Source organism: Thunnus albacares, chromosome 19, assembly GCF_914725855.1.
Source record: "Thunnus albacares chromosome 19, fThuAlb1.1, whole genome shotgun sequence".
Lineage (NCBI taxonomy): Eukaryota > Metazoa > Chordata > Actinopteri > Scombriformes > Scombridae > Thunnus > Thunnus albacares.
Window position 1 is genome coordinate 20,987,170 of NC_058124.1, and position 24,339 is coordinate 21,011,508.

At 40.3% G+C, this 24,339-nt stretch overlaps 1 protein-coding gene across 3 annotated transcripts; it reads left to right on the forward strand.

Annotated features, from left to right (window-relative positions):
* Positions 1 to 623: 623 nt before the first annotated feature.
* On the forward strand, positions 624 to 24,137 carry LOC122970396 (four and a half LIM domains protein 3-like). 3 transcript variants are annotated; one of them, XM_044336515.1, is made up of 6 exons: positions 624 to 793; positions 15,724 to 15,896; positions 19,921 to 20,095; positions 21,033 to 21,202; positions 22,133 to 22,319; positions 23,944 to 24,137. In XM_044336515.1, the coding sequence occupies exons 2-6, from the start codon at positions 15,741 to 15,743 to the stop codon at positions 24,093 to 24,095; spliced, it is 840 nt and encodes a 279-aa protein (XP_044192450.1). In that variant the 5' UTR covers positions 624 to 793; positions 15,724 to 15,740; the 3' UTR covers positions 24,096 to 24,137. The 3 variants fall into 3 exon arrangements, with proteins under 3 accessions (XP_044192450.1, XP_044192451.1, XP_044192452.1); XM_044336516.1 differs by lacking the exon at positions 624 to 793 and adding an exon at positions 10,196 to 10,275; XM_044336517.1 differs by lacking the exon at positions 624 to 793 and having other exon boundaries at positions 15,756 to 15,867.
* Positions 24,138 to 24,339: the final 202 nt, after the last annotated feature.

Genomic DNA, 24,339 nt, shown 5'->3' on the forward strand with positions numbered 1-24,339 from the left:
TTTTGTGTGTATGTGTGTGTGTGTGTGTGTGTGTGTCAAGACCCTGCAGTTTGCTCCTGACCACAGAAAGTTTCATGCAAAGCCAAGAAAACTTAGAAGAAACGCAAGACAATACAGAGTGTCGAGAGCATCCCGAGTGTGCAGAGAAATAAAGTGACTTTCAGCATTTTGTGCAGTGAAAATTAAGATTTTAGAAGGATGTGTAGTTCCCCCAAATTACTTTTATTGTTATATCAAGGGATATTAAAACTGCTGTAGAGCACATTAAACCATAGGATTGTTATTTAGTGCCACCACAACTTATATTTTAAGATTATTATAGTGATTTTCCATTTAGAGAGATAATAAAGTGGTTTTGCATCAGCAGCTGGAAGCAAGCGGATCCTCAAAAGTCTACTCTGTATTTAAAATATTCAATTACATCCAAAAAACACACACTCAAGTCTACCTTCTTTCAGTTTGAACTCCTCTCAAGGTGAAAGAGAGAGGGAGGGAGGGAGGAGAAAGGAAAGAGAGAGAGAGAGAGAGAGAGAGAGAGAGAGAGAGAGAGAGAGAGAGAGAGAGAGAGAGAGACGGAGAAAGAGGAGGAAAGGGGCGGTGTTTTGGGAGGAATGGTTTGGTTTTACGCACCAGACGCAGATGCTTCATCCAGTGGAAACCCGTCAGTTTTCAGCCCCGTGTAGGAGTTCACGGAGGAGGATTTAATTATCTGTCATTTTTGCACAGCAGAGCGGCACAAGCGGACAAACTGCCCAGATCCTGCAGAGACTGGCTGCTGATGCGCTAAAGAGAGGTACGTTTGATGTAATTTATAGGTTTATATCGTAAAAAAAAAAAAAAAGTAGATGATAGGTGCTACTTACAGCTCTGTGATGTGGGGAAAGGGAGGTGATAATTACGTTTTAAGTGTGATACAATGAGTTTGCACGGGTATAATCTTCTATAACCTCACCTGTCTCGTTCTCACATGGTGCAAAACGGCGAATTATTAAAGCGAATCAAATACATTTTTAAAATATCTTTTCCTCACTTTTAAGCAACACATGGAAGCTTTTAAATGAATGGCAACACTTTCTAATGAGGCACCTTTTATAACCTGTGTATAAGTTGTAATTTATGACTTCATTAATGGCTAATAAACCAGCTACTAAAGCTTTACAGAGTGGTTATAAGCTATTAATGGGAACACGTTTGGGGTTGCCAGGTTGTCAAGTCTGACCACTTTTTTTTTTTTCTAGAAAGCTGCTGCACAGAACCAGAACAAAAATCCGTTTATTAATGCCTCACTAACATTTCTAATTGCACACTTAGAGCCATATTTATTAATTTAATACCAACATTTAAAAGATAAACATCTACCAATGAGGATTTTTTCCACAACTTGGCAACCCAAAATGTGTTTTTACTAATGGCTTATAATCAAACTATGAGTTCAGTTCAGTTCACTTCAGTTCTTTACGGTCCCACAGGGGCACATCCTTTTTTTTTAGCAAGGCAACATAAAACCATGAATATAAACACAATAAAAACACACCAAGTCAATAAAAGACATCAAAAGCATTAGTGAGTGATTTATTAACCATTAATAAAGACGTTGCACCTCGTAAACTCTCTGTGCCTTTTTTAGAAAGTGGTACCAAATCACTGCAAGAACTGCATATTCTTCAAGCCAAAATATTTGCACACATCCAGGATGCACCGAAAAGGATGTTCTTTCTTTAGAATAAGGAAATAATGGACGTTTTTGGGGGGGATTTAGGGGCTGAACAGGGTCCAGTGTTTGTAACTGATACTGTGAATAAGTGCTGCGGCTCCGTTTTTGAAGTAGGATTTATGAGAAGAAGAACAAGGCGACCTTTGAGGAAACAATCCCCTTTGCTTTAATGTTTTCCAAAGTCTTGAATCGTGCTCAGAGGCATGACAAAGGTACAATAAGGCTTCATATCTTGAGAATTGGAGCTTAATGTGTCATACGAACAGGCACGTTAACAAGCCCCTCAGTCGTGTTGAGTTAGAGTGATGTCATGTCTCCTGCAGATTACAAATTTTCTTCTGGGGACTCAGCAAACCCCCCCACGCCCCCCCACCCCCCCACCCCCTTTCACCCCCCTCCCTCCGCCTCCCCCTCAATCCAGCACCACTCATAGTTTCCATCACCGCACACCATTCCCATACCAACATCACGTTCCAGTCCATTTGGGTGAAATTAATACATTCATTGAAACAATCTAGCTCTGGTTGCATCCCTCCCTAAAGAAATGTGTGGGTGCATTATTTTTTGTTTCACACAGAAAGGAATTCCTGACTTTTGTCTTTTCTTAGAAAACAGAGGGCGGAAAGAAAAATGCGTTTTTTTTTTCCCCCTCTTCTCAGTGTTGGAACCGCACGATTTTGCCACGTTTTGACCACAGTCACATTCCTCTGAAATTCTTGCGTTGGGCGAAGGTTGGGCTTGTGTAAAATCACTGGAGACGAGCCAGATGCAAGAAAAAATAACAGAGATGATTCTGGATTGCCAACTGACTGATGGTTATAAAATCAGACTGTCATAGATGTGAGTCAGTCTCACTCACATCACTGTCTTTTCCATTTCCTGTTTCCTTTGCACAACCTGGGAAGAGTTTTAAATAAAAATACTTTTTGGGAGACGTGCTTAATTGCTTTCTTGCAGAGAGTCAGATGAGAAGATTGATACTACTCTCATGAGTGTAGGGTATCGATCTTACTCAGCAAGAAAGCGAATTAACAGGGTTCCCAAAATGTCAAACTATTCCTTTAACTATCAACTATTGGTGTTGTTATTATCCTCAAAAATCCAGTAGGCTTTTTCTGTCCTTAATGATCAGAGATTAGCTAGTGTTAGCTAGAGTTAGTTAGCTTAGCTTAGCTTAAAGTCTGTAAATGGGGGGAAACAGCTCCTAGCTTTGTCCAAAAGTAATTAAATCTGACTACCAGCACCTCTAAAGCTCACTAATTAACATGTCATATCTTGTTTTTTTAATTCTGTAAATAAACTGATGTGTGAAAAAGACCGTTCACTGTTTCATGGGGGGCTACTTGCCAAGCTAATTCTTGGACGGGAACAAGAAATAGTCTGACATAATAACCCATTGTAAAAAGGCAAATTGTTGTTTTTACACTTCAGTGTTTGTGTAGTTTAAACAAACAAGAGAACGTATTTTATAGCCACAGATTTTTTCCCCCTAAGACAGAGCCAAGCTAGCTCTTTCCTGTTTCCAGCCTTTGTGCTAAGCTAATTAAGCTAAATGGCAGCTGGCTCCGGCTTCATATTTAATGTAAAGACATGAGAGTATTAGAGTACTATTCGTTTATTGATTCAGAGGGAAGATCCCAATTTTGTCTGTTTCCACTCCATTTCAGAGTAAATGTCATTTTTAAAGTCTGCATGTGTTCACATTTACATCTCTAATGGTTCAAAACCTCAAAACCATCCACATGTGCTCTCTGCAGGTGTAAAAGTTTAATGTTGACCAATAATTCTTTTCCTTTTCTCGTTAATGACCTCGTAACGTGTCGATCAAAATCGCTCTGGCTCCAGCCCTCAGCCTCTCTAAAGCTCTCCAACATAAAGATGAAGCTCAGAAAAGACAAATAAATCGAGCAGTAAACATGAAACAGAGACAGCAGGCTCAGTCTCTCAGAAAACAAACGTTTGACACTACTAACACCCAGGACACGAATCACCTCATTCACACTCCGCTGCCAGCTGGCCGTTGATGGGAAAATGTGTTTACTTGTTGCTGGTGATCAAGATCAGTTGGACTGTTTATATGCATTGATGTTTCCCTGCGAGGACGATCCAAGTGCAATAAGTACTTTGCCAAAGTAACTTCACTAAAGATACATACTTCCAAGAGACTACTTGAACACACTTGATTATGATCTTTTTAATCTTTATTGTTCTGTTCTTCATTCACAATAACATTTAGAAGTTTCAACACATTTTTCAGCCACATTTACTGTCATTTAAGTCAGTGGTTTCCAGACTTTTATGCTTGTGACTCAGAGTAGTCTGCTTTTTATCATTTCTCACTGGAAAATGATTGAGTAAGTTGTAAATAATTTATGATAACGTCTAAATATTTGATTGTAATTAATTTACTTGTATAACCAAGAGCAGAAGGTTTGCAACCTTTTTGGCTTGTGACCTCTTAAACCGAGGAGATGTGTACCAGCACTCCCTCATCGCTGGTTGCATATGTCCATAGGAGAGATTTCAGTCATGTCAAGGTTTGAAAAGAAAAACTAAGAACCCAGCACTTTAAATCACTTTAAACTCACTTGAGTAACAATGATGTTTCAATCCTTGGACTTTCAAAACTGGCAAAATTCATACAGACAATCAGCACCATACAAGTAAACATTGCACGTGCATACATTGCAAGTAAGCATCTCGTTTTAAGAGGTCACAAGCCAAAAAGGTTGGGAACCACTGCTTTAGGTCAAACAAGCACATACTTGCAAGTAATTATTTAAAAGTTGTCTTAAATTATGTATCTTGCTTTTGAAGACAAACCTTTTTGATCCTACACACCTGACACTTTATGGCTAGAACCTTTTTTTTTTTCGAAAGAGTCAAAATTTCAGATCAAAATTTTAACCATTTTTTGCAACAAAACACATTTTAGTTTGTCGGTGTGATGCTCTGGTACATATCTGAGCCCCTGGCAGAGCCTGAGACACAAACATTTGATGAACATAAACTTAATGCTAATATTGGAGGAGGTGGAGGGAGTTAAGTGTCTGAAAGCAGACAGCAGTGTAGCAGCAAGGATACAAACCTCAGCGCCAAATATTTATACTGACCATTGACAGAAATTACAACATGGACATACATCATCGGAGGATGTATGGAACATGTGACCATAAAATTAACATCCTTTTTTTTTACTTGTATTGTAAGAATAATCTTCAAGTGAAATCATCCAGTAATTCACAAGAAACTAAACAAGGATTAGAGGAAAATGTTCACTAAGCAAACTAAATTTGATGTAGCATAAATATGTATTTTCTTTCTTTCCTTTTCTGATCCTCTTGACCTTGGAAACAGTACTCTGACCAAAAGTAATCGTAATTCAAGGTTCATTTACAAGGTTTATCCTCAGCTTTCAACCGCATTTTCCAGTCTTCTTAGAGGATAATTACTGACACCCGAGGCATCTCCAAGACAATCGAGCAACCTTCATCCGCTGAGGAAGACTGTCAGCTGTGGTTGGAAGCTCTGGAAAAATATCTTAACCTGTGGAGCCTGAGTTAGGATGGATTCTTTTTTTTGTCAGAAGTTTCCACTCATAACTGAATGCTGAATTGATATTTATGAGAATTAAGATGTTTTTTTGTCAGGAAATTCTCCTTTTCCCTTGTTCTTGTAGTTCTTTCCAGGAAACTTCCTATAGAGGATTATTTAAAAGATATTGAGCTGTAAAATAAAGCATTTTAGAGCTCTGAAGAGGTAAAACCACACAGTATTTAACAAGAGCTCTGGGAAAAGTTTGAATAATAAACCTAAATTTGTGTAGCTGAATTTAGTTTTTTCCTACTTTAGTGATCATCCCGCGGCCCCTCGGTGGAGGTCCCGACCCCCAGGTTGGAAACCGCTGAATGAGGTCACAAGGTGTTGAAGTCTCGGCACGGTGGTGACTCGTTACCGCCGGGCTGAGAGCTGTTAGACAGCAGCAGAGGTGAAGCTGCAGCTGCAGATCACATTGTTTCACAGAGTAAACAAACAGCCAGCTGGAGACTCATAAAACAGAGCCAGACACGTACTCCGTCTTTAAAAGCACTTTATTCCCTAATTTTACAGGCGTAGTGTTGCAGGTTATGTGCCATTAATATCCAATGACACTGATCATGTTATTGTTTTAGTTAAATTAAGAGTGAAAGAACATTTTTACTTGACAGATGTGACCTTATGAGGATTTCACTCAAGAAACTGCAGCTATCTTTCAAAATTATGTTACACTTCTACTGTCGTCAATGTTTAAAACAGCAATTCATCCTGACGAGATCTTTAATAAGAGGCAACAAAATGTACAATGTGTGTTCATTTAAATTCATGTGCATGCAGCGGAAATAGGTCTTGTGAGCCACAGGAAATCCTATAAAACAGAGTCACACGCCCACTCCATCTTTATAAGGACTTTATTACCAAATGTTATATTAATATGACAAGTTGTGTATCATTATTACCCAATGATCATTTTTGGTTTTGGTGGAATTTATCCTGAACGAATCATTTAACGACACAATCATACGTATAAAATAGACATACAGTTAAATAACACAGCTGAATCCTTGACACCAATGTGACATTATGAGGATTTCACTCGAGAAAGTGCAGACGTTTTTATATTCAAATAGCCAAAAATGATGTTACACGTCTGCCAACTCTGTTGCTCAAAATAACTGCACTGAAAAGAGAGAACGGCAAGAAGCAATTCATCTCGACGAGATCTTTAATCAGAGACAACAAAAATGTACAAAGTGTGTTCATTTTGATTTGTGTGTGTGTACAGTTGAAATTAGCCTTGTGATCTGCAGGAAGCCACACCACATTGAGCGTCTTTGTACTGGGGGATGAAAGGCAGCGCAGTCATCTGACGGCCATAAGAGACCAGCTTTGTGTTTTTTCTTCTGTAACAGTTTATAGCTGCAACCGAGAGGGTGTCGCTTTTCCTCCGCTGCTGCTTGGCTCCTCTGTTGACTCTAAGCAGTATTGTGCTGCTGTCAATATTCTCATTCACCTCCCCAAAACCAGGTTGTGTAACGCAGGAGTCAAACAATATGAGAACTGTTCTGAGCTTGAGAAGGCCGTTAAAGCACCTTAATCCATTTTAGGGGAAATAAACTGTAAAGTAGGGTGGTAATTAAAAACTAACTTTGTCACTGACTTTCCGGCTTTAACTGAATGCGCACACAGTCTTTGGGTTCTTTGGTGGGTGTTAAAGTAAAGGAGAAAGCAGTGATTGTTAGTTTAAGCATTAGAAAAACTAAGCGTCTACAGCCAGTCTAGTGGCTCTGTGAGGCTGTATTTGTGTTGTGATCACCTCATATCCTTTAGAGAGAGGCCATAATTATGAGCAACCAAGTTGGAAAAAAACCTCTGAGCTGGTAATATCGGAAATTTCTGACAGCGATGATCTGCCTCTTGGTGAAAACAACTGCAAAAGTGTTAACAAATTGTTAACAAAATGGCTGAAAATTGTCGTTATCGCTGGCAGTAAATACAATCCAATATAAACACAAATACAATCAATAATAGAAATATTATTCAGCTAACTTAAAAGCAGCTTTACACTGTTTTTATCTGTTTTGTTCACAAACCTCTCCAAATACCTGGCACTACTAAAATAACCTAATTCAGTCTATTTAAATGATTGGTTAGCAGTGGCGCCAACATCTTGGAAAAATGTGTGAACACACCCAAGTCGGAATAACGGGAGGTTTTTTCCATTCTTCCCATCCTGCCGACATTGTGTGAATGCAGCATAATTCAAGTCCATTTTTATTTATATGGCTTAAGATCACAAATAAAAAATTTGCCTCAGGGTTTTACAATCTGTATACTTCCCCTAAAAAAACCTTTCAAGGGGAAAATATAGAAGAAACCTCAGGAATAGCAACAGAGGAGGAATTTTTCTTCCTGGACGGACAGATATAGACAGCAAAATTATAGTATGGGAAGACAGAATGACAGAATTATAGATAAATTGATAACATATATGGAAAAATATGATCGGGAGGATGTCAAGGTGAAATTTGGACGTATCACGATCATCAAAGCGACTATAAAGGGGAACATGAATGTGCGCGTCAAATTTCATGGCAATCCATCTGATAGTTGTTGACATATTTCACTCAAAACCACAAATGTGCACCTCACGTGGCGCTAGAGGAAAAGTCATTGGATGACCAAAGTCGTGGGTATATATCATCCGGGAAACATGGATATTTATAGCAAATTTCATGGCAATTCATCTAGTAGTTTTCAAGATATTTCAGTCTGGACCAAAGTGGTGGACGAACCAACCCAACCAACATTACCATCCCTAGAGCTATGCTGCAAGCTTTGTTATTGACTTTCCTGTTTTAACTGGATACCCACAGAGACTCTGTGTTCTTTAGTTGATTAGCGTTAGTCATGTGTTAGAAAAAAACATGAAAACAGTCAAAAAAGACTCTCTTAAAACAGACTGGACAGCGTACAGCTTAGATCCTGGTGCCCGTTTAAGGGTGGGGGGGAATGCAATAACGTCACCCCAAAAAAGGCGCTGAGGCTGCTTTACAATTCGTGAATTAATATTTATGGCTGTGACAGATTTAACACTTACCTACATATTTGTTCCACTGGTTTTTTATTACGTGTGACAGCGGTTTTCATCATGGAATAATCTGGTTTGTAAACCACAGACACAAGTCTAAATTCCTCCACGGGGGGAAAATAAACACTAACACCAGTAGAGCTCTCATGGCTCGTAGAGTTCCTGGCTCCGGTCGTAAGAAACTGTCAAGTTGTTGAGGAGTAAAACAACAGCAGCGAACCATGAAGGGACATGAGACAGGAGGGCCGGTGGCTGATCCTGGGAGACAGTTGCCATTTGGCTCCAGCTACAAAGCGCTCAGAGCCAAGCGACTGCTGTAAATCTCTTACCGTGACAGACAGTGTATCAGAGAAGGATTCAACATGTCCACTCATCAAGGTGAATTGTGGGCTTAAATTGTTTCAGCAGACGTGCTACTAGAGAGAGTACTTAGACAGGATGGATGACTGTTTGGTTTAATGTCTTGTGGTGAGGAGGAGAACAGGGGAGACAAGTATTCCTGGGTACGTTCCAAGAGGACACCTGTAGAGTAAAGAGCACGCCTTTGGATCCTGAACAAGGTGATGTGTGAGTCACTGTTTCAGATATTGGTGTCAGACAGTCTGGAGGGTGTGAAGATTCTCACCAGACATTTATTACCATTGTAAGCATGTCAGTTATGCAAATAAAGCGACACTGAACGCATATATTACTCAGACATATTACTCAACATCAAATAATTACATTATTTGTTATTTTCCCTTTCGTTACTAAGCCCAGTTCAGTCAAAGGTGCCTTTTAAACCTGCATTAACTGATTTTTTTTGGCCACTTGGGGGAAACAAATAGTGAACACAACACTATGATTTCATCACCTTTTAAATTGATGTGTTGGACTTGTTAGCAAACAGTTGCTTATTTCCACATCCAGCAGTTAGAGCTGCAACATTATCATTCATTTGGAGTCATGTTTCTGTCCACTTGGTGAAGTCCAATATTCACTCTCCTTTAGCTCTGGTTTTGCTCTCTGTCAGGGAAATATCTGGCTCATAGCTGCTAAATTCTCCACTGCCTTCACCAGTTATTCTCTATCTGTGTCTGTTTGCTGTTTGGTGCTGAGCAGGTAGTATACAGTGGGTTTTTTTTAGAGCTTTTTATCTGAAAATAACACGACCCTATGAGAGTGCTGAGAGTGAACCAAAGCAGTTGCAGCTGGACAGCTAAACAATGAGCTGAAACTCACTATAAAGCTTCATAATGCTTGCAGTGTCACTGATAATTCTCTGTAGGTTCATCACTATGAGCAACGCCTTGACATTACACACTTGATACACTGTCATTATGAAAAATATTGATTATGGCTGCTTTAAACAACTTAAGAGCTCCCACACTCACGTTTCATCCTCTGTGTTTAACAATGTGACAAAGAAAATTAGACATTGTGGTTTAACCATAGACTGTATAAAAATATGGATGTAGTCACTTTGACGTCACCCGTTGGTTTCTGAAGAGCGGTTTTGAAGCTCAAAGTGAGCCGCTCCGGCCGTCGCCATCTTGGCAGTGCGTGACTCTGCCTAACTCCTGGCCAATTCAAAATGGGCAAAGAGACGGGCCGAATGGCTTAAACAAGCCACCTAGTGGCTGGCGGACCTGTGACTCAAAGTAGCCATGTCCTTCATTATGCATAACTTTACAGCTTAATAAAATTTAAACAGGTGAGTTATAAAAAAAATTCACCCCCCCCGCACAGTTGTCATGAAAGGGGAAATTAGCGATAGAGATCAAAAACTATTTCTGCTGTAAAGTTGGGCATTTTAACATGGGGGTCTATGGGGATTGACTCACTTTTGGACCTCAAGTGGCCATTCGAGGAACTGCAGTTTTTGGCACTTGCGCATTGGCTTCATTGTTCAGCACCACTTGGGTTTAACAAGCAGCCAGCCTACAGTTTGGAGGTATTTACTGACCATCAACAGCTATCATAGTGTCCCGTTAAATCCCGTCCTCTCAGTGAAGCTGTTCACACCCTCCAACTCTGAACTAAACCAACAGATTCCTGAACATGCAGTGGCTAATGTTAGCTAACCAGCTAAGAACATGCTAATAAGACAAGGTAAATGCTAGGTTGGATCAGGTGGAGGGACAAACTCTTGTAAGTGCGTTTAGGGTTAGGGTTAAGGTTTGGGTTAATCCTGCAAGAGTTTCGCATATTGTCTCTCCAGCTGATCCAATCTAGTACCAACCATAAGACAACTTTACCTGGAGTCACATTTCTCCTCTTTCGGTGGCAGCTAAACTTCTCCCGACACTTCCAGCTCCCACATCGAGCTAGCTTTGTCAACTAAACACACAGACCAAACTGATATCAACCCTCCATCAAACTATTGATATAATGGCAAACAAGTCAACCCCCAAACTGCCCGGAGCATTACTGGGATTACTAACTGTAATGTAATTGAATTTCAAGTTGGAATACACTTTCTTGTTCTTGTACCTGAATACAGAAATCACATTACTGTAATTTGTTATGGATGAATGATGAAATGAAGTGTGACAGTAGCAGAAGAAGAAAGGAGTCATGAAGTTAGCAAACTCGTTGAGTAATGTCAGTTAAAAGGCAATATCTAGCTAATTTTGCCAACATTAGCTAGCTATATAGCTAATGCTATTTAGCTATATAGCTAATGCTATATAATTAGCTAATGTTGGCAATATTTGCAAGGTATTGCCTGCTATAATGCTTTAGCTATACAGCAGCAAAACCTCTAAGTGTATTGATCTGTGCGATGGTGTGTTTTATTGTTTATGAATTCAGTTTTTCATTTATAAGAAGATTGAAAGGGGTTTTTGTTTCAAAAGTTGCATAGTCTGGCAGGCAGATTACTCATTTTTTGCTTACTTTGTGGAGCTGTATGATGATGTAAACTATTTTTAATAACATTACAATGTTTTGATCAGGTATCAAGTGTCCTTTAGTTCATTAAAGCTGTACTAATCAATGTTTTATATCATTATTGGATCTAATGACCCCGTCTAATGTGAAACGTGTTGTTTGCAGTGAATCTACGGGTCTGTTTTGCTTCTTTCAGCTCATAGCTTTTGCTTAACAGCCTGCAACACTGCCGTTTTGAATCAACCTCACTGCTCTCGACAACTTCATTTCCAGCTGCAGGTAGTTGCTTTCAGAGAAATAGTTGTGATACATCCATGTGTACATGCCATGACTCTCCTTATTTGTTCCATTGCTGGAATTTTTGAGGGCACAATCAAAATTAATTGGTGAACAGTATTCAGGGTTTATTCTGGACACACTCTGGGTCTTACCATAGCTGTCTATTGTATAGCTGACTATAGCACCCGTATTGGACTGTCCTATAGGAATCATAAAAGATTTATTACTACTTTGATGGATTTTAATTCAATTCTGTTGCGTTTTGGCATCAATCACATGAGAATCCCCTGTTGGATGCCTTAAGGAGAACTTGATGAAAGACAACAGCTGGAGACCACAGAATGTGTTTGCAGATGTTGTGGCTCAGGAAAAGAAACATAAAGCTGAAAACTTAGTGGACTATGTCCGGAAGGAAAACCATTGTTCTATCACTGCATTCATCGTAGACATGGATGGACGAGAATAGAAACCGAACCTCTTTAGACATCTTAGGAGGGAAGTTGGGCTGAATTCCCAATCCAGACAGCAATGACACAAAACAGACATAGGATGTGATGTTTTGTCTCAGTTTAGTTTTCCTCCGTATTTTGTTGACCTAGTTTGATGGCCTTTAAGAGGAAGCAGTGTTGTTATCTGCAGGGAGGGATGCATGAGGGATGTCCTCAGTGTTACGCTAACATGGCATTGGGAGAAAGTCTCCGAGCGAGGTGTGGAGGAACGGGAGTTTCTGGTTCTGGCATCGACTTAACACATGACTGAGTGCAGACTGTGTTTATCTTTTTTATGTTTATCTGAAATTGCTGCATCATTGGTTATAAGAAACAAAATGTTTGATAGCAGTCAGACATGAGGAATGTAAACTGCACTTTCTAGATGACTTCTTAGCGGACCAGATGCAACTACTTGGAGGTTACAGAGCGTGAAGCACGGTACCTGCATAAGTCAGCTTTGTGGAGCAGGAATCGCTCATCATGAGTGATCTTTAATTCTTGCCAGCTTCATAACAAACCACAAAAATCTTTTTCTTTTTGCAGAGAAAACAAGAGGCCTTCATTAGTTTGCAATGAGCTCTGGGTCCTCTCATCGCTTCGACTGAGCTGGTGACGTCTTCCTCCGCTGGGGCGAGGAGTTGGGGGCTGGGGAGGAGGGAGGGGGGGGGGGGTCTCGGCTCATTCCTTGATCCCTCAGGGAGATTTCAAAGCCTCACGATTTCTCAGCTGCACTTTGTTGAACCCACCTCCTCTTTTCTGACATTGTAGAAACATGTCAAGGCCACTCTGTGCCCAAAATAGGGGGGAAATTATAAGCAATAACTGTTCCCAAGTAAAATATTGAAGTGTCTGCCTCTGTAAATGCAATGTTCCAGACATTGTGATCCTGAACATGAACATGTCCCAAACTTCATAGACCTTTCTGTGGTCACGCCTTATCCGTAATCTTCATCCACACGGTATATGTCTTGCTTAGCAATGCCTGCCTTGTCTTAACTGTTCCAGAGGAGGGTATTTTAATTTGGCCTCCCACACTTCATTTCCTCACTCATTTCCCTTTGCTGCTGCTGTACATGTATACGACCTCAGATCACTCTGCTAATGCCCCACTGTGTTCAGTAACAGCAGTGGGATGTTATTGTCTGCGTGGCCGTGCCTTAATTCAATCGGTCCTTCCTCTGCTCCACCAGGTGTCAACTGAGTCATTTGTTTGCATTATAAGCATAAAACAATAGGCTACTTCTCATGGTAAACTGGTGCTTAGAGCTGCAATGGTGATTTATTGTTTATAGTGTTAGCCTCTTGAGGTGCATAATGCCGTTTTCAAGAGGTCATTACATTTGACCAACTGCAAGTAGGGATTTCTGGCACAGAAGAGGTCAAAACACCAGCAGCAACACTTGTAGTATAAAGAACAATGTGTTCCAGTCTGTGGCCTTCATCAGGGTCAGCATACAACACACCCTCTCCTTAAAACAAAATATGCCCAGACACCCAAGTTAAAAGGTGGTTTAGACATAAAACTTTTGTTTCAACACCTCTACAATGACTATATTTCAGTGTGAATCACAGTGTGAACTACACATTGAAATATAGTCACTGAAACAGTTATATTTGTAAAGCAACCTTTACAAATTTAGCCCATTTTTGAATTAGATTCATTTCAACATTGTCTTGCCTTGCTTGTTAGTTACTTTGATAAAAGCGTCTTCCAAATGACAAAATGTAAATGTAAATCAACATCATTTGACCTACAAATTACAATAAAATCATGCATACTCAGTATTTTAATCTTGGACCTTATTAAAGCATGGTTATGCTCCAAAAGAAGTAGTATGCATGACGTGTTGTTGGACCTTGTCAGAAGTCAAATGTGTTTAAAGTTGTTCCCAACAGGCACAATCAAAGGTGGAGTGAAAAGCCTGCCCTCCTAAAGAGGGGGAGATGCCAAATTGCTTAAATACAGGGATAACAGGTTAAATTTTTCTCCTGGAAGGCATTCATAGTGTTGAACTATGAAGCAACAATGGAGTAAAGAATGAAAAAAGAGAGCGTGAGAGAAAAGTTCAAACTCTGGCTCCTTTCTTAAATCTGCACAGCTGGACAATCACACCTGAAGTCGGTGTGAATGTTGGACTTTCAGTTTTGGAAAGTGGGAGAGGGGTTTCCGAAGCTATTCCACTATAAATAAAGCTAAAATAAAGCTGCCTTGACTGTATAGCAGACTTTATTCTGTTGTTTTTAATCAACAAAATGCCATCAGTTTCAATTTGATGCTTCTGAAATCTTGCCTGCCGGGATATGACTGGTCAAAAGACAAAAAAAACATCATAAAAACACCAAGATAAACATATCCTCCTCATCACTTTAATTCTGTATTGATTGAGACATGTTTATAAAAAGAGGTCAAATAAGATTTCTTAAGGTCATGTGCTTGTCACGCACTTTCAATGCTGCTTTCCTTTTTTTTTAAAAAAATCCTGCAAATTAACAGATCATTGATAAGCTGAAACTCAAATAATTACATGACTTCATTAGCGTCACTATACTCAAGAGGACAAGCTTCAAGTTGCTCTGGCAGTGTGGGACTGTAGCGTAGCTCTGTGCACCGAGAACTCAAGAGAGATATCAAAAGTTCCATAATGAGGCAATTGAGATTTCGATCAGAGTGCACTTGAAAGATTTTTTTATGGGTAGATAGGGTTGTTTTAAATAGTAAAAGTCTTTGAAGGCAGTCCTGCTGAAATCAAGATATGTCCCAAAGGATGTCGTATTTGTTTGTTGTTACGAATCACTTTTTGTTCTCAGAAACAACAGGGCGGTCTTGCGGGAGAAGCCAGACTGATTTTTCTGGCCCCAAATTATATTCATCCCTCCGAAATGTTCACGGCTGGTGATGTTGTGTTAGAAAACATCACATTAACAGGATCGTGATGATTAGTTTGGACAAAAGAAGCTAAAGTTGCAGCAAATAATACGTCTTGATGGCATAACAAGTTCAGGTCTTTGTTATCTTGTTTCTAACAAGAGAAAGTCATGTACACCCATCGACCTGTGACAACGTTGTGGACAAAAGGAAATAAACTAGATAAATGAGTGGTATTGCCCTTTAAACATAAGCCAAACAGATGAAAAAACCCTCGAGAGAGAGAGAGAGAGAGAGAGAGAGAGAGAGAGAGAGAGAGAGAGAGAGTCTTTGAAATAGAGAACACTGTTTCGGTTCAGCTCCCAACAATTAATATTGTTTGGTTGTTCTCTCTCAATGCCAAACCACCGCAGGGGGTTTCGTAACAAGAATGAAGGGGGGGGGACTGACGTTAAAATATGCTTTCAGTTGAGTAATGATCAAACAGGAGAAGCGATAAGAAGTTATATCATTACAGCACTTATTTCCTATAAATCATCATGAGTAAAAGTGTTCAGTCAGCCCTTTTCTCTATTTGCAGTGACTGGGATGTGGAACATTTTTTAACAACATGTAACCATTAACCGCTGTATGATGTCTTTCAGTAAACCAACTCCATTCCTTCTGTGTTAAAAGTTAATCTAAATAGAGTTCATAATGCTCCTTTTGTCTCTGCTGTTGATGTTTTATTTCCCAGCTGTATATTCAAAAACTATCTGCCTCCCTTCTTCCTGCTTTCTCTCTCCGTCCTCCTAATCTCCCTCCTCCTCCTTCCTGCGCTGTCTTCTCGCTGATAGTGAATGCTAAACTGTGCCTGTGAATTCTCTGTTTGCAGGAGGTCAGCCAGACATCATGAGTGACCGATTCGACTGCAAGAACTGCTACGAGTCCCTGTACGGACGCAAATACATCCAGGTGGAGGACAACCCTCACTGCATCCCCTGCTACGACCGCCTGTATGCCAACACCTGCCAGCAATGTAAAGAAATAATAGGACACAATGCCAAGGTTAGCTCAAAAATGCTAAAAATAAATGCTTCTACAGAGCAGCTGACATTCCTGAAAAACACAACACTACTTGCAGAATACTTTACAGTCTGTTAAAGGACCAGTGTGTAAGATTTAGGGGGGATCTATTGGCAGAAATGGAATATAAGTATGTTTTAATTAGTGTATAATCACCTGAAAATAAGAATCATTGTGTTTTTGTTACCTTAGAATGAGTCCTTTATATCTACAGAGGGAGAGGGTCCCCTTTCATGGAGCCCACCATGTTGCACCGCCATGTTTCTACAGAAGCCCAGAACAGACAAACCAAACACTGGCTCTAAAGGATTGGATGGACTAAAATAATGGGCCTTTGACGATTTCCAGCCGGTAGTCTCGCTAAAACAGAAATAACTGATATCACGCTATGGAAGGCGACTATCACGTTTGGTTGATTATGACACTTTTTAAATCTTTTTCTAAAACATTTGCAATGCCGAGATAGCTTATTATTTACCCGCAACAGTTTGTATTTATTACAAGCAGCACAGGAAATGCTTAAATCATGCAGAAATGAAACATAGTATCCTATGGAGGGGGAAACAATTCATCGCCCTCCATTGACTTTGTATTGAGTGAATGTGTCTCCTTGTCACTTCTGTGCGCTAGCAAAAAGGGATGTATTACCAACAGGGTAAAAAACCCAGAATTAAGTTTTTAAAAGACAAAAATGGATACAGGACTGTGTGCCATGGAAGAAACAGACCCGACCTGCAGCTCAAAAACCTCCATAAAAACGACACATATATATATACGTGGACACGCCGCTAGTCACAGAGAGCGTGCATGAAAGTAAAAACAGAACAGCTGTTCAATTGAAATGTTTGTAATAGATCACAGAACAGCTAACCTGCATTCAACTGAAATGCTATCTGTAAAAAGAGCCTGAATGGAAAATGATTGCATGTCTGTGCGTGTAATTACCCCGCCTATGTTTACAAACTGTAGTCGCCATATCAGCTGTGAAAACTGCCTGCCTGTTATGTGGTGGAGTTTGCTATACAGTTGTGTTATCTCTACTGTAGACATCATGTCAGCCCTTGCATTCATGTATTGCATCTTAGCATAAACAATGTATAACAGGTTTCAGCATACGCTATAAACTATTTTTTCCTCTCTGGCAGACATAAGGTGTTAAAAAAAATCCTTTGACATGATGAAATCTAATGTTTTTAGCTGCAGTAGCTACGGGCATTTTGTTAGCGCTTCATGTCTCGGTTGCATATCATGGCGCCGATTGTTTCCCTCTCCGACGGGCGTGTTTTTCAGAGTATGACGTGTTGCGCTCTGTCTCTATCTATCATATTTATTTTTCGCTGTGGATTCTGCAGACCAATCCAACCATTCATTTAAAACTCTTGACATTTTAATTCTATTTAAGGAAATAGCATCTTGTTTGGTCGATCTGGCTGGATTATTATTTGTGTAAGTTGCCTGCAGGGAGAGAGAGAAAGAGATCGACTGCTTGGTGAGCCGGATTGACCTTTAACAAGAGAGAGAAAGTGGTGCACTGAGCTGTCAGCTCATAAGCTTGTCTGAACAGACACGGTCTATGCTTTCAAGGCAACACAGAGACAATCAAGTCAGGCAGGAATTTTCAGCTCTACCTCCCGTCTTGCCTACGTTGTTTTCTAGGTTCTTCAATGGGAAATGCATTTGAAGCTATGAAATTAGACAGCGACTGCATCTGCAATCTGACGCATGCATTCTACACAGCCGGAGACTATGACAGTAGCCTGATAAATGTTGTTTTTTACCCACAATGCCGCGCCTGCTACATGCTTGAAAGGGAAGGGTGAGGGCGAAGGGTATTCAGATGGTTGGAATCTGCAGCCTCACTTCTAGACGCCACTAAATCCTAAACACTGGTCCTTTACAGCCTTAGTTAGTGTATATAAAAACACTGTCCTGAAGGAAACACGCACAGACGCCACAGGGCCATCAGTGTCCTGTGAATTATGGACTCCCTATGAGGGACCGGCAGTAAATTACGCTGCTGCTAGTTTTGGCCCTCCCTCCTCCGCACAAGATGTAACAGCATTCATCCTTCATTCGTCTCTGTCCCCTCTACTTTAGTTCTGTCTGTTTCTGTTAAATCCTCAGCGCCTCAAAAATAAAGTTTTTCACCCGGCGTTCAATTGGGGCCATTTATCACAGAGCTAGCTTGAACTGTAGATGACCTGGAACACGAGCAGCTGTTATAGAGAAAAGAAAAATTATAAAGTGGGTTATTCTTATTTTTAAGAAAATGTTGAGGGGAAAAAAGAGAGATTTTTCTCATGTTTTTGCTCCTGTGTTAACTCTCAGGCAGAAAGGTAAAGCAGAGAAGTTGGAAACCGTGTGTTTAGGCTCCCATGTCGGCAAACAATCCGAAGCACTGAAGTGCCCTTCTGCAGGAAACTGACTCCTGCGGGTGACCGTGACCTCTGACCTCCAAGCTGATGGGTGGGCAGCTGCAACAAGAGAAATCTTCCTGTGAAGAACAATAACATATCGAGTTTTTATTGAGTCACAGTTCAGGGCGAATTGTTCGAGCTCCCGTATTATTCACTGTTCAAGAATAACATGTCATGGCTGAGGACATGAAGATCTCCTTGATGCTATTTTCACACTTTTACTTGATGAATTTGAAGAATAAATCCTCACAATCACAACACAGGCTGATTTAATTAGATAGACCTCATTTCATACAGCTTTATTTTATGTGTGTGTGTGTGTGTGTGTGTGTGTGTGTGTGTGTGTCAGTTTTGGCATTTCCTGATGTTTTCCGAAAGTAATTTGGCACATTATTAGATTATTTATTTATTAGATAGTTATCACATTGTGATATTACAGTAGAGAGCTGGCAGGAAATTCGTTTTTATCAGTTAATCAGTTTTTAAACTTTCACTACTGTTGTATTTCTCATTATCCCAATAATCAACTTTAAACTGATTACATGGAAAAAAAACTGACAGGTTCCAAATAACATTTTTAATTAAAAAAAAAACATCTAATTTCTTTGTTTATCATTATCCTTTTTTGTCTTTGATTGCATTTCCCTTTTTTACTTGTCTTTCCTGTTTTGACATTAGTGAGAACTGTATAAGCTCTCTTGGGCGCCTGCACACTAGAGCTGCAACGATCAGTTAATCGACAGAAAATTAATCGACATATATTTTGATAATCAATTTATTGTTTAAAGGATAGGTTCACAATAAAACAATAGTCAGGAGCCCAAATGAACATTGAAAAAGGTTTTGCTCGCTGTATTAATTCCTTCTGTTCATGCTGGCCATTAGAAGATCTCTTCCTTATGTGCTTCTAATGTAAGTGATGGAGGCCAAAATCCACAAGCCTTGTTTTTTTGCAAAAATGCATTTAAAAGTTCATCTGGAGATAATATGAGGCTTTTGCAGTCTGAGTTAGTCAAATTAAGCAAATAGCTTCAAAAGTTTTTTGTACAAAAATTATGTCTTTGTGTTTCCCTTTTGAGCTGCGGTAACAAAAAGGAGGAATTTGGTACTAAAAACGACTTTAACTTTGAACAATATCAACTTGATTTGACCAATTTTGATGCCTGAAGCTTCCTATTAGTGTCAGATAAACTTTTAAATACATTTTTGCACAGAAGGAGGACTGTGGATTTTGTCCCCCGTGACATTAAAAACAACCTTTATAGTAAATTGAATTTTTGAGGGGGTTTTGAACTGTGGAACAGACAAAACAAGATAATTAAAGATGATATATTTGTAGAGAACTGGCATTCTTCTCTGAAGTTTTATAGACCAAGTGAGTTGCAGCCCGACTGCACACATCCATCTAGTTTTACTATAGTATGTCTTTTACCTTGAGTGTTAGCTTTGGATAGTCTGAACAACGCTGTAAAAATGATGGAATTTAAAGATATTTTGTCCCTAAATTCAACAAATAGAGCAAAACAGAATTTTGATCAACGTCTTCATGAAACGTCTTTGATCTGACTCTCCGTCTCCTCTCCCTCCAGGAGCTCTTCTACGAGGACAGACACTACCACGAGCACTGCTTCCGCTGTTTCCGCTGCGAGCGCTCTCTGGCAGACGAGCCCTTCACCAGCCAGACCGACGGGCTGGTGTGCAGCGACTGCTACTGCAATGAGTTTTCTTCCAAGTGTGTGTCCTGTGACAAGATAGTCATGCCAGGTAAGGACAATAAATACGGACAGACTCTTGAGTCACACAGTCGGCGCTGCTCACATGCCAGAAAGTTCACACCCTGTCTTTGCAGGGATAAAGAGACTAATGAGTTTTTGTTATCCAGGGTGTGACAGCTTAGATGTGACAGAATGATTGTTTCCTTGCTCTGCTGAAAATATCCCCCAGCAGGGTTTTCAGCTGCAAGCGCTGTGACGACACGACTGCAGCGGCGGTGTCGGATGACTGAAAATTACCCAGTCCTGTTGGGAGTGTGAGCCATTATAACTCACCAGCTCTTTTCTGAATTGAACAGTCATTTTCTTCAGTTTCTGTTCTGCCTGGAATGCCTTTTAAAAGCTGCGGCGCTCTCTCCCCCCTCTTCTTAAGAGCGCTGCCAAGTTCAAGTTCAAAACACCGTCATGCCTTTGGGCTGCCTTTCAGGTCCCAAAAGTCATAAAAAGAGCCCAGTGATTAAGGGATCTGACATCCAATTTCATAAGCATGACCGACTGCCAACTTTTATAAACATCTGCAGTGAAGCGAGTGTTTCTTAGCAAGCATGTGAAATGGTTAAAAGTGTAAAATAAATAAAAAGCAGTGTGCAGCCATGTGCCAGCGAGAGCTTTGCTTTGTTACAGCTTGTCAGATTGCTTTGACGCAAGATAAGCTGAAGTAATTGTACGTTGCAGGAAGGCTGTGTAAGAACAGGTTTAGCCATTTGCGCTGAATCATCACTTCTGGTCTTCTCAGGGATCGCGTGAATGCTATCAGATTTCACAGCAGCTTATAGAGACACAGAGATCAAAGGAGACAGCTGAAGTGACACAGAACGTGAAAATGTCAAGGACGACATCAACAAACAATCAAAAAAAAACCCAACCTCATCTGCTCCTTCTCTTCCACTCTTTAAACATTTACACGGTATCCGTCTTTCTCTTGACAGGATCAAGGATGCTGGAGTACAGCGGTTCCACGTGGCACGAGGACTGTTTTGTGTGTCACGGCTGTGAGAAGCCGATCGGTGCCGAGGCCTTCATCCCAGACAAAAACAACTACTACTGCGTGCCGTGCTACGAGGGCAGGGTTGCTCCTCAGTGCAGCCAGTGCAAAAAGGTGAACCAGGCCTCACGTGCAGAATGGTGGCGGACGTTGATTATGAATATAGAACACATTTTTTACAATACAGGGCTGCAGCTAATGATTATTATCATTATTTATTAATCTGTTAATTGTTTTTTTGATTAACCAATTAATCTTTTAATGTACAAAATGTCAAAGGTCACACTGGCCAACAGTCCAAAACCAAAGATACTCAATTTACAGAGATACAAAACACAGAAAAGCAGCAAATCTTCATATTTGAACAGCTGGAAGCCGAGATTTTTACTTGATAAACAACTTAAACAATTAATCAGTTTATTGACTCACTGACTAATCGTTTCAGCAAGTTAATGAGTAGTTAAAGGTGATCATCCACAACATTGTATGTCCTTCCTTCCCTTCTTCTTTTATTTGTACATAAGAAAAAGGTGACGTCAAGAAGCCAAAGTCCTATAAAGTGGACCCTCCTAAATATATATATATTTCTAACATATGTTCATTAAAATCGATGCTGGAAGATAAACTAACAGACATACATTTATTAGACATAATACCTTCATTTTTTTTTTCTTTTTAAACTTTTGAAGGGATTGTGGGACTTAATATTTTGTATGTCAGGGGATACTGGTCACGTCTGATTTTATTAATTTATCCTATACTGATACTGAGAGGATGAAATTTAACAGTTGTCTTAAACATCCGTTGCGTCGAATCACAGGATAAACATTGGATAAAATCTACAGGAAGAAGAAGCAAGTAGTAAGCATCAACATTAATATCGTACAGTCACATGGGTTACCTACAGAAACTTTATATTTCAAACTTTATAAACAGAAAACTCAAAGACACAGCAGCAGTAACCGCTCGGTACCCAAAGTGTCTCAGGATCTCTCAGCTTGTCACATGTTGTGCTGACACAGTCTGTGTGTTTGTGTCCCGCAGGCTCTGACTAAAGGAGGGGTGACCTACAGGGACGAGGTCTGGCACAAAGAGTGTTTTCTCTGCACGGGCTGCAAAGTCCCGCTGGCCGGCTCACCCTTCACCTCGGAGGGGGGATGCCCGTATTGTGTCAAGTGCTTCAGCAGCCTCTACGCCAAAAAGTGTGCCGGCTGCAACACGGCCATCACAGGTCAGAGAAGTAGACAGAACGACCTTTACTAATTCCCAACATTTTGTCTGTTGCTGCTGTCTCCTATTTCCTCCTCATGATTCCCGTCTGTGTCGACTATCTACTGTCAATGAAAGCTAAAATGTCAATTGTCTAAAAAAACAGGTTCAGGCAGTGAGGTGACTCAGGTTTTAAATATAGTATATATGTGTGTTTGTCTGTCTTTGTGTGAGAGAGTCTTGCTCTACATACTTCTCTTTAAAAAAAAAAAAAAAAAAAAGACAGTTTGCTGCAGTACATTTTTATCTCTGGCTTTTTCCCAGCCTGCATCACTTAAAGCCCCCATGTGTGGATGAATGTGATCTGCACACTGACACTGACATGAACAACCTCAAAGGAGTCATGTGGGTATACTGGGAACAAGATGGCAGCTCTTTAAAGGATATGGGTGGCGATTTTTTTTTTTTTTTTTCAACAAATCTCGTGCAGAGCAAAACCAACAATGGACTGATCTGCTTACCAGTATTGTGTGTGTGTGTTTGTATCCAAGGCCTGATATATATTATTCCCCTGTGTCCTTGTTGTCCAAAGACTATTTTAAACACATCAGTAAGCCACACTGTTGCACTTGGTGACCCGTTCCTTCATCACAAAGAGTTTTGGGCACGTTAGTTTGGTTAGAAACGGCCCTAAAGACAAATAACAGAGATCATGTTTTCAAGTCTCCAGAGAGTTGTTCGGTACACGGCAGATGCCACTACACACGCATGGGAACACAGTCCTGTTTACAGTCCTTCGCCAGCTGGTTGTACATATCACAACCTCATGATTTTTAAGTTATTTACAATGGGAGGAAGACAACAGAAGTGAACAAACGGACAAGATGTGGGACAGAATTCAAACCTCAAAAATCAAAGCTTAAGGAGAGACGGGTAGACTTGAAAGAGACGTTTGGCAGTGACGGAAAAACAAACACGCTGCACCTTTTCACCGGGATTGTCTTACTTTTCTACAAACACTTATCCCAGAATAATCAAAGAATAATTTGACGCTAAGATCACATAAATCATCTACACACAGTGGCTTTAAAGTCGAACTGAAATTTGAATCCTCCTCACTCTTTGTGTGAGGATGATCTAGATATACTTGACGGAAAATAACCAGACTCTCACCGCAGCTGTTAGTCCTGTGACCTCAGCACTTAATATGTTACCGTAATGCAAATCATGACAAGTAATTAACATGCAGAGTGATGCAGTAACATCTGCATTTGGTTAACCGCCTGCTTTTTTTAAGTTCCCGTCCACACAGATCAATCAATCAAATCATTAAATAAAAAGTCACACCCTCTGGAGAAAACTAATGCAATGCAGGTACATTTAAGGTCCTTTATCTTCTTCATCTCACCTCTTTATAGCTTTGGCAAAGAATTTTTACATGCCAGAGTTAAATGCTTTTGACCACAGCTTCGAACCAGAATACCAGCAGGTACTCAGAACTGGCAGCACTTTGCCAACTGCTGATGTTATCTTGAATTAGTTTTATGGTATTTCCTGAATGTGGTGAGGCTGTTACTAAACTATTTTCCACCCCTAGTAAAACATTCCTTTATCAGTTGCTCATGTGGTGTACGTGTGTCTCGCAGGTTTTGGAGACGGGAAGTACGTTTCTTTTGAGGACCGGCAGTGGCACCAGCCTTGCTTCAAGTGCTCGCGTTGCTCCGTGTCGCTGGTTGGCTCCGGCTTCTTCCCCGACCGCGACCTGATCCTGTGTACAGACTGCAACAACGACGAGTGACCGCCGCTAAAACTACGCCTGCAGCAGCACCTCTGCACCCGACGCAGCGAAAAAAAAAATACCAAACACTGCTGACACACCAGCAGAGAAACTTCTAAACCTCAGCTGTGCACATGAACACTGCGATGTACTAACTCACTCTCATCAGTGTAAAGCTGATACAAAGCTCAGTATTTACGAAATTCTTTATCAGCCTTCAGCACGTTGAAATGTATGTATAAATTCTGCAGAAATGTCCTGTGAT

Coding starts and splice junctions, on each gene's coding strand:
- LOC122970396 (XM_044336515.1), top strand. CDS start 15,741: ATGAGTGACCGATTCGACTGCAAGAACTGCTACGAGTCCCTGTACGGA. Junction 15,897..19,920: donor TAATAGGACACAATGCCAAG/GTTAGCTCAAAA, acceptor CTCTCCCTCCAG/GAGCTCTTCTACGAGGACAG. Junction 20,096..21,032: donor TGACAAGATAGTCATGCCAG/GTAAGGACAATA, acceptor TTCTCTTGACAG/GATCAAGGATGCTGGAGTAC.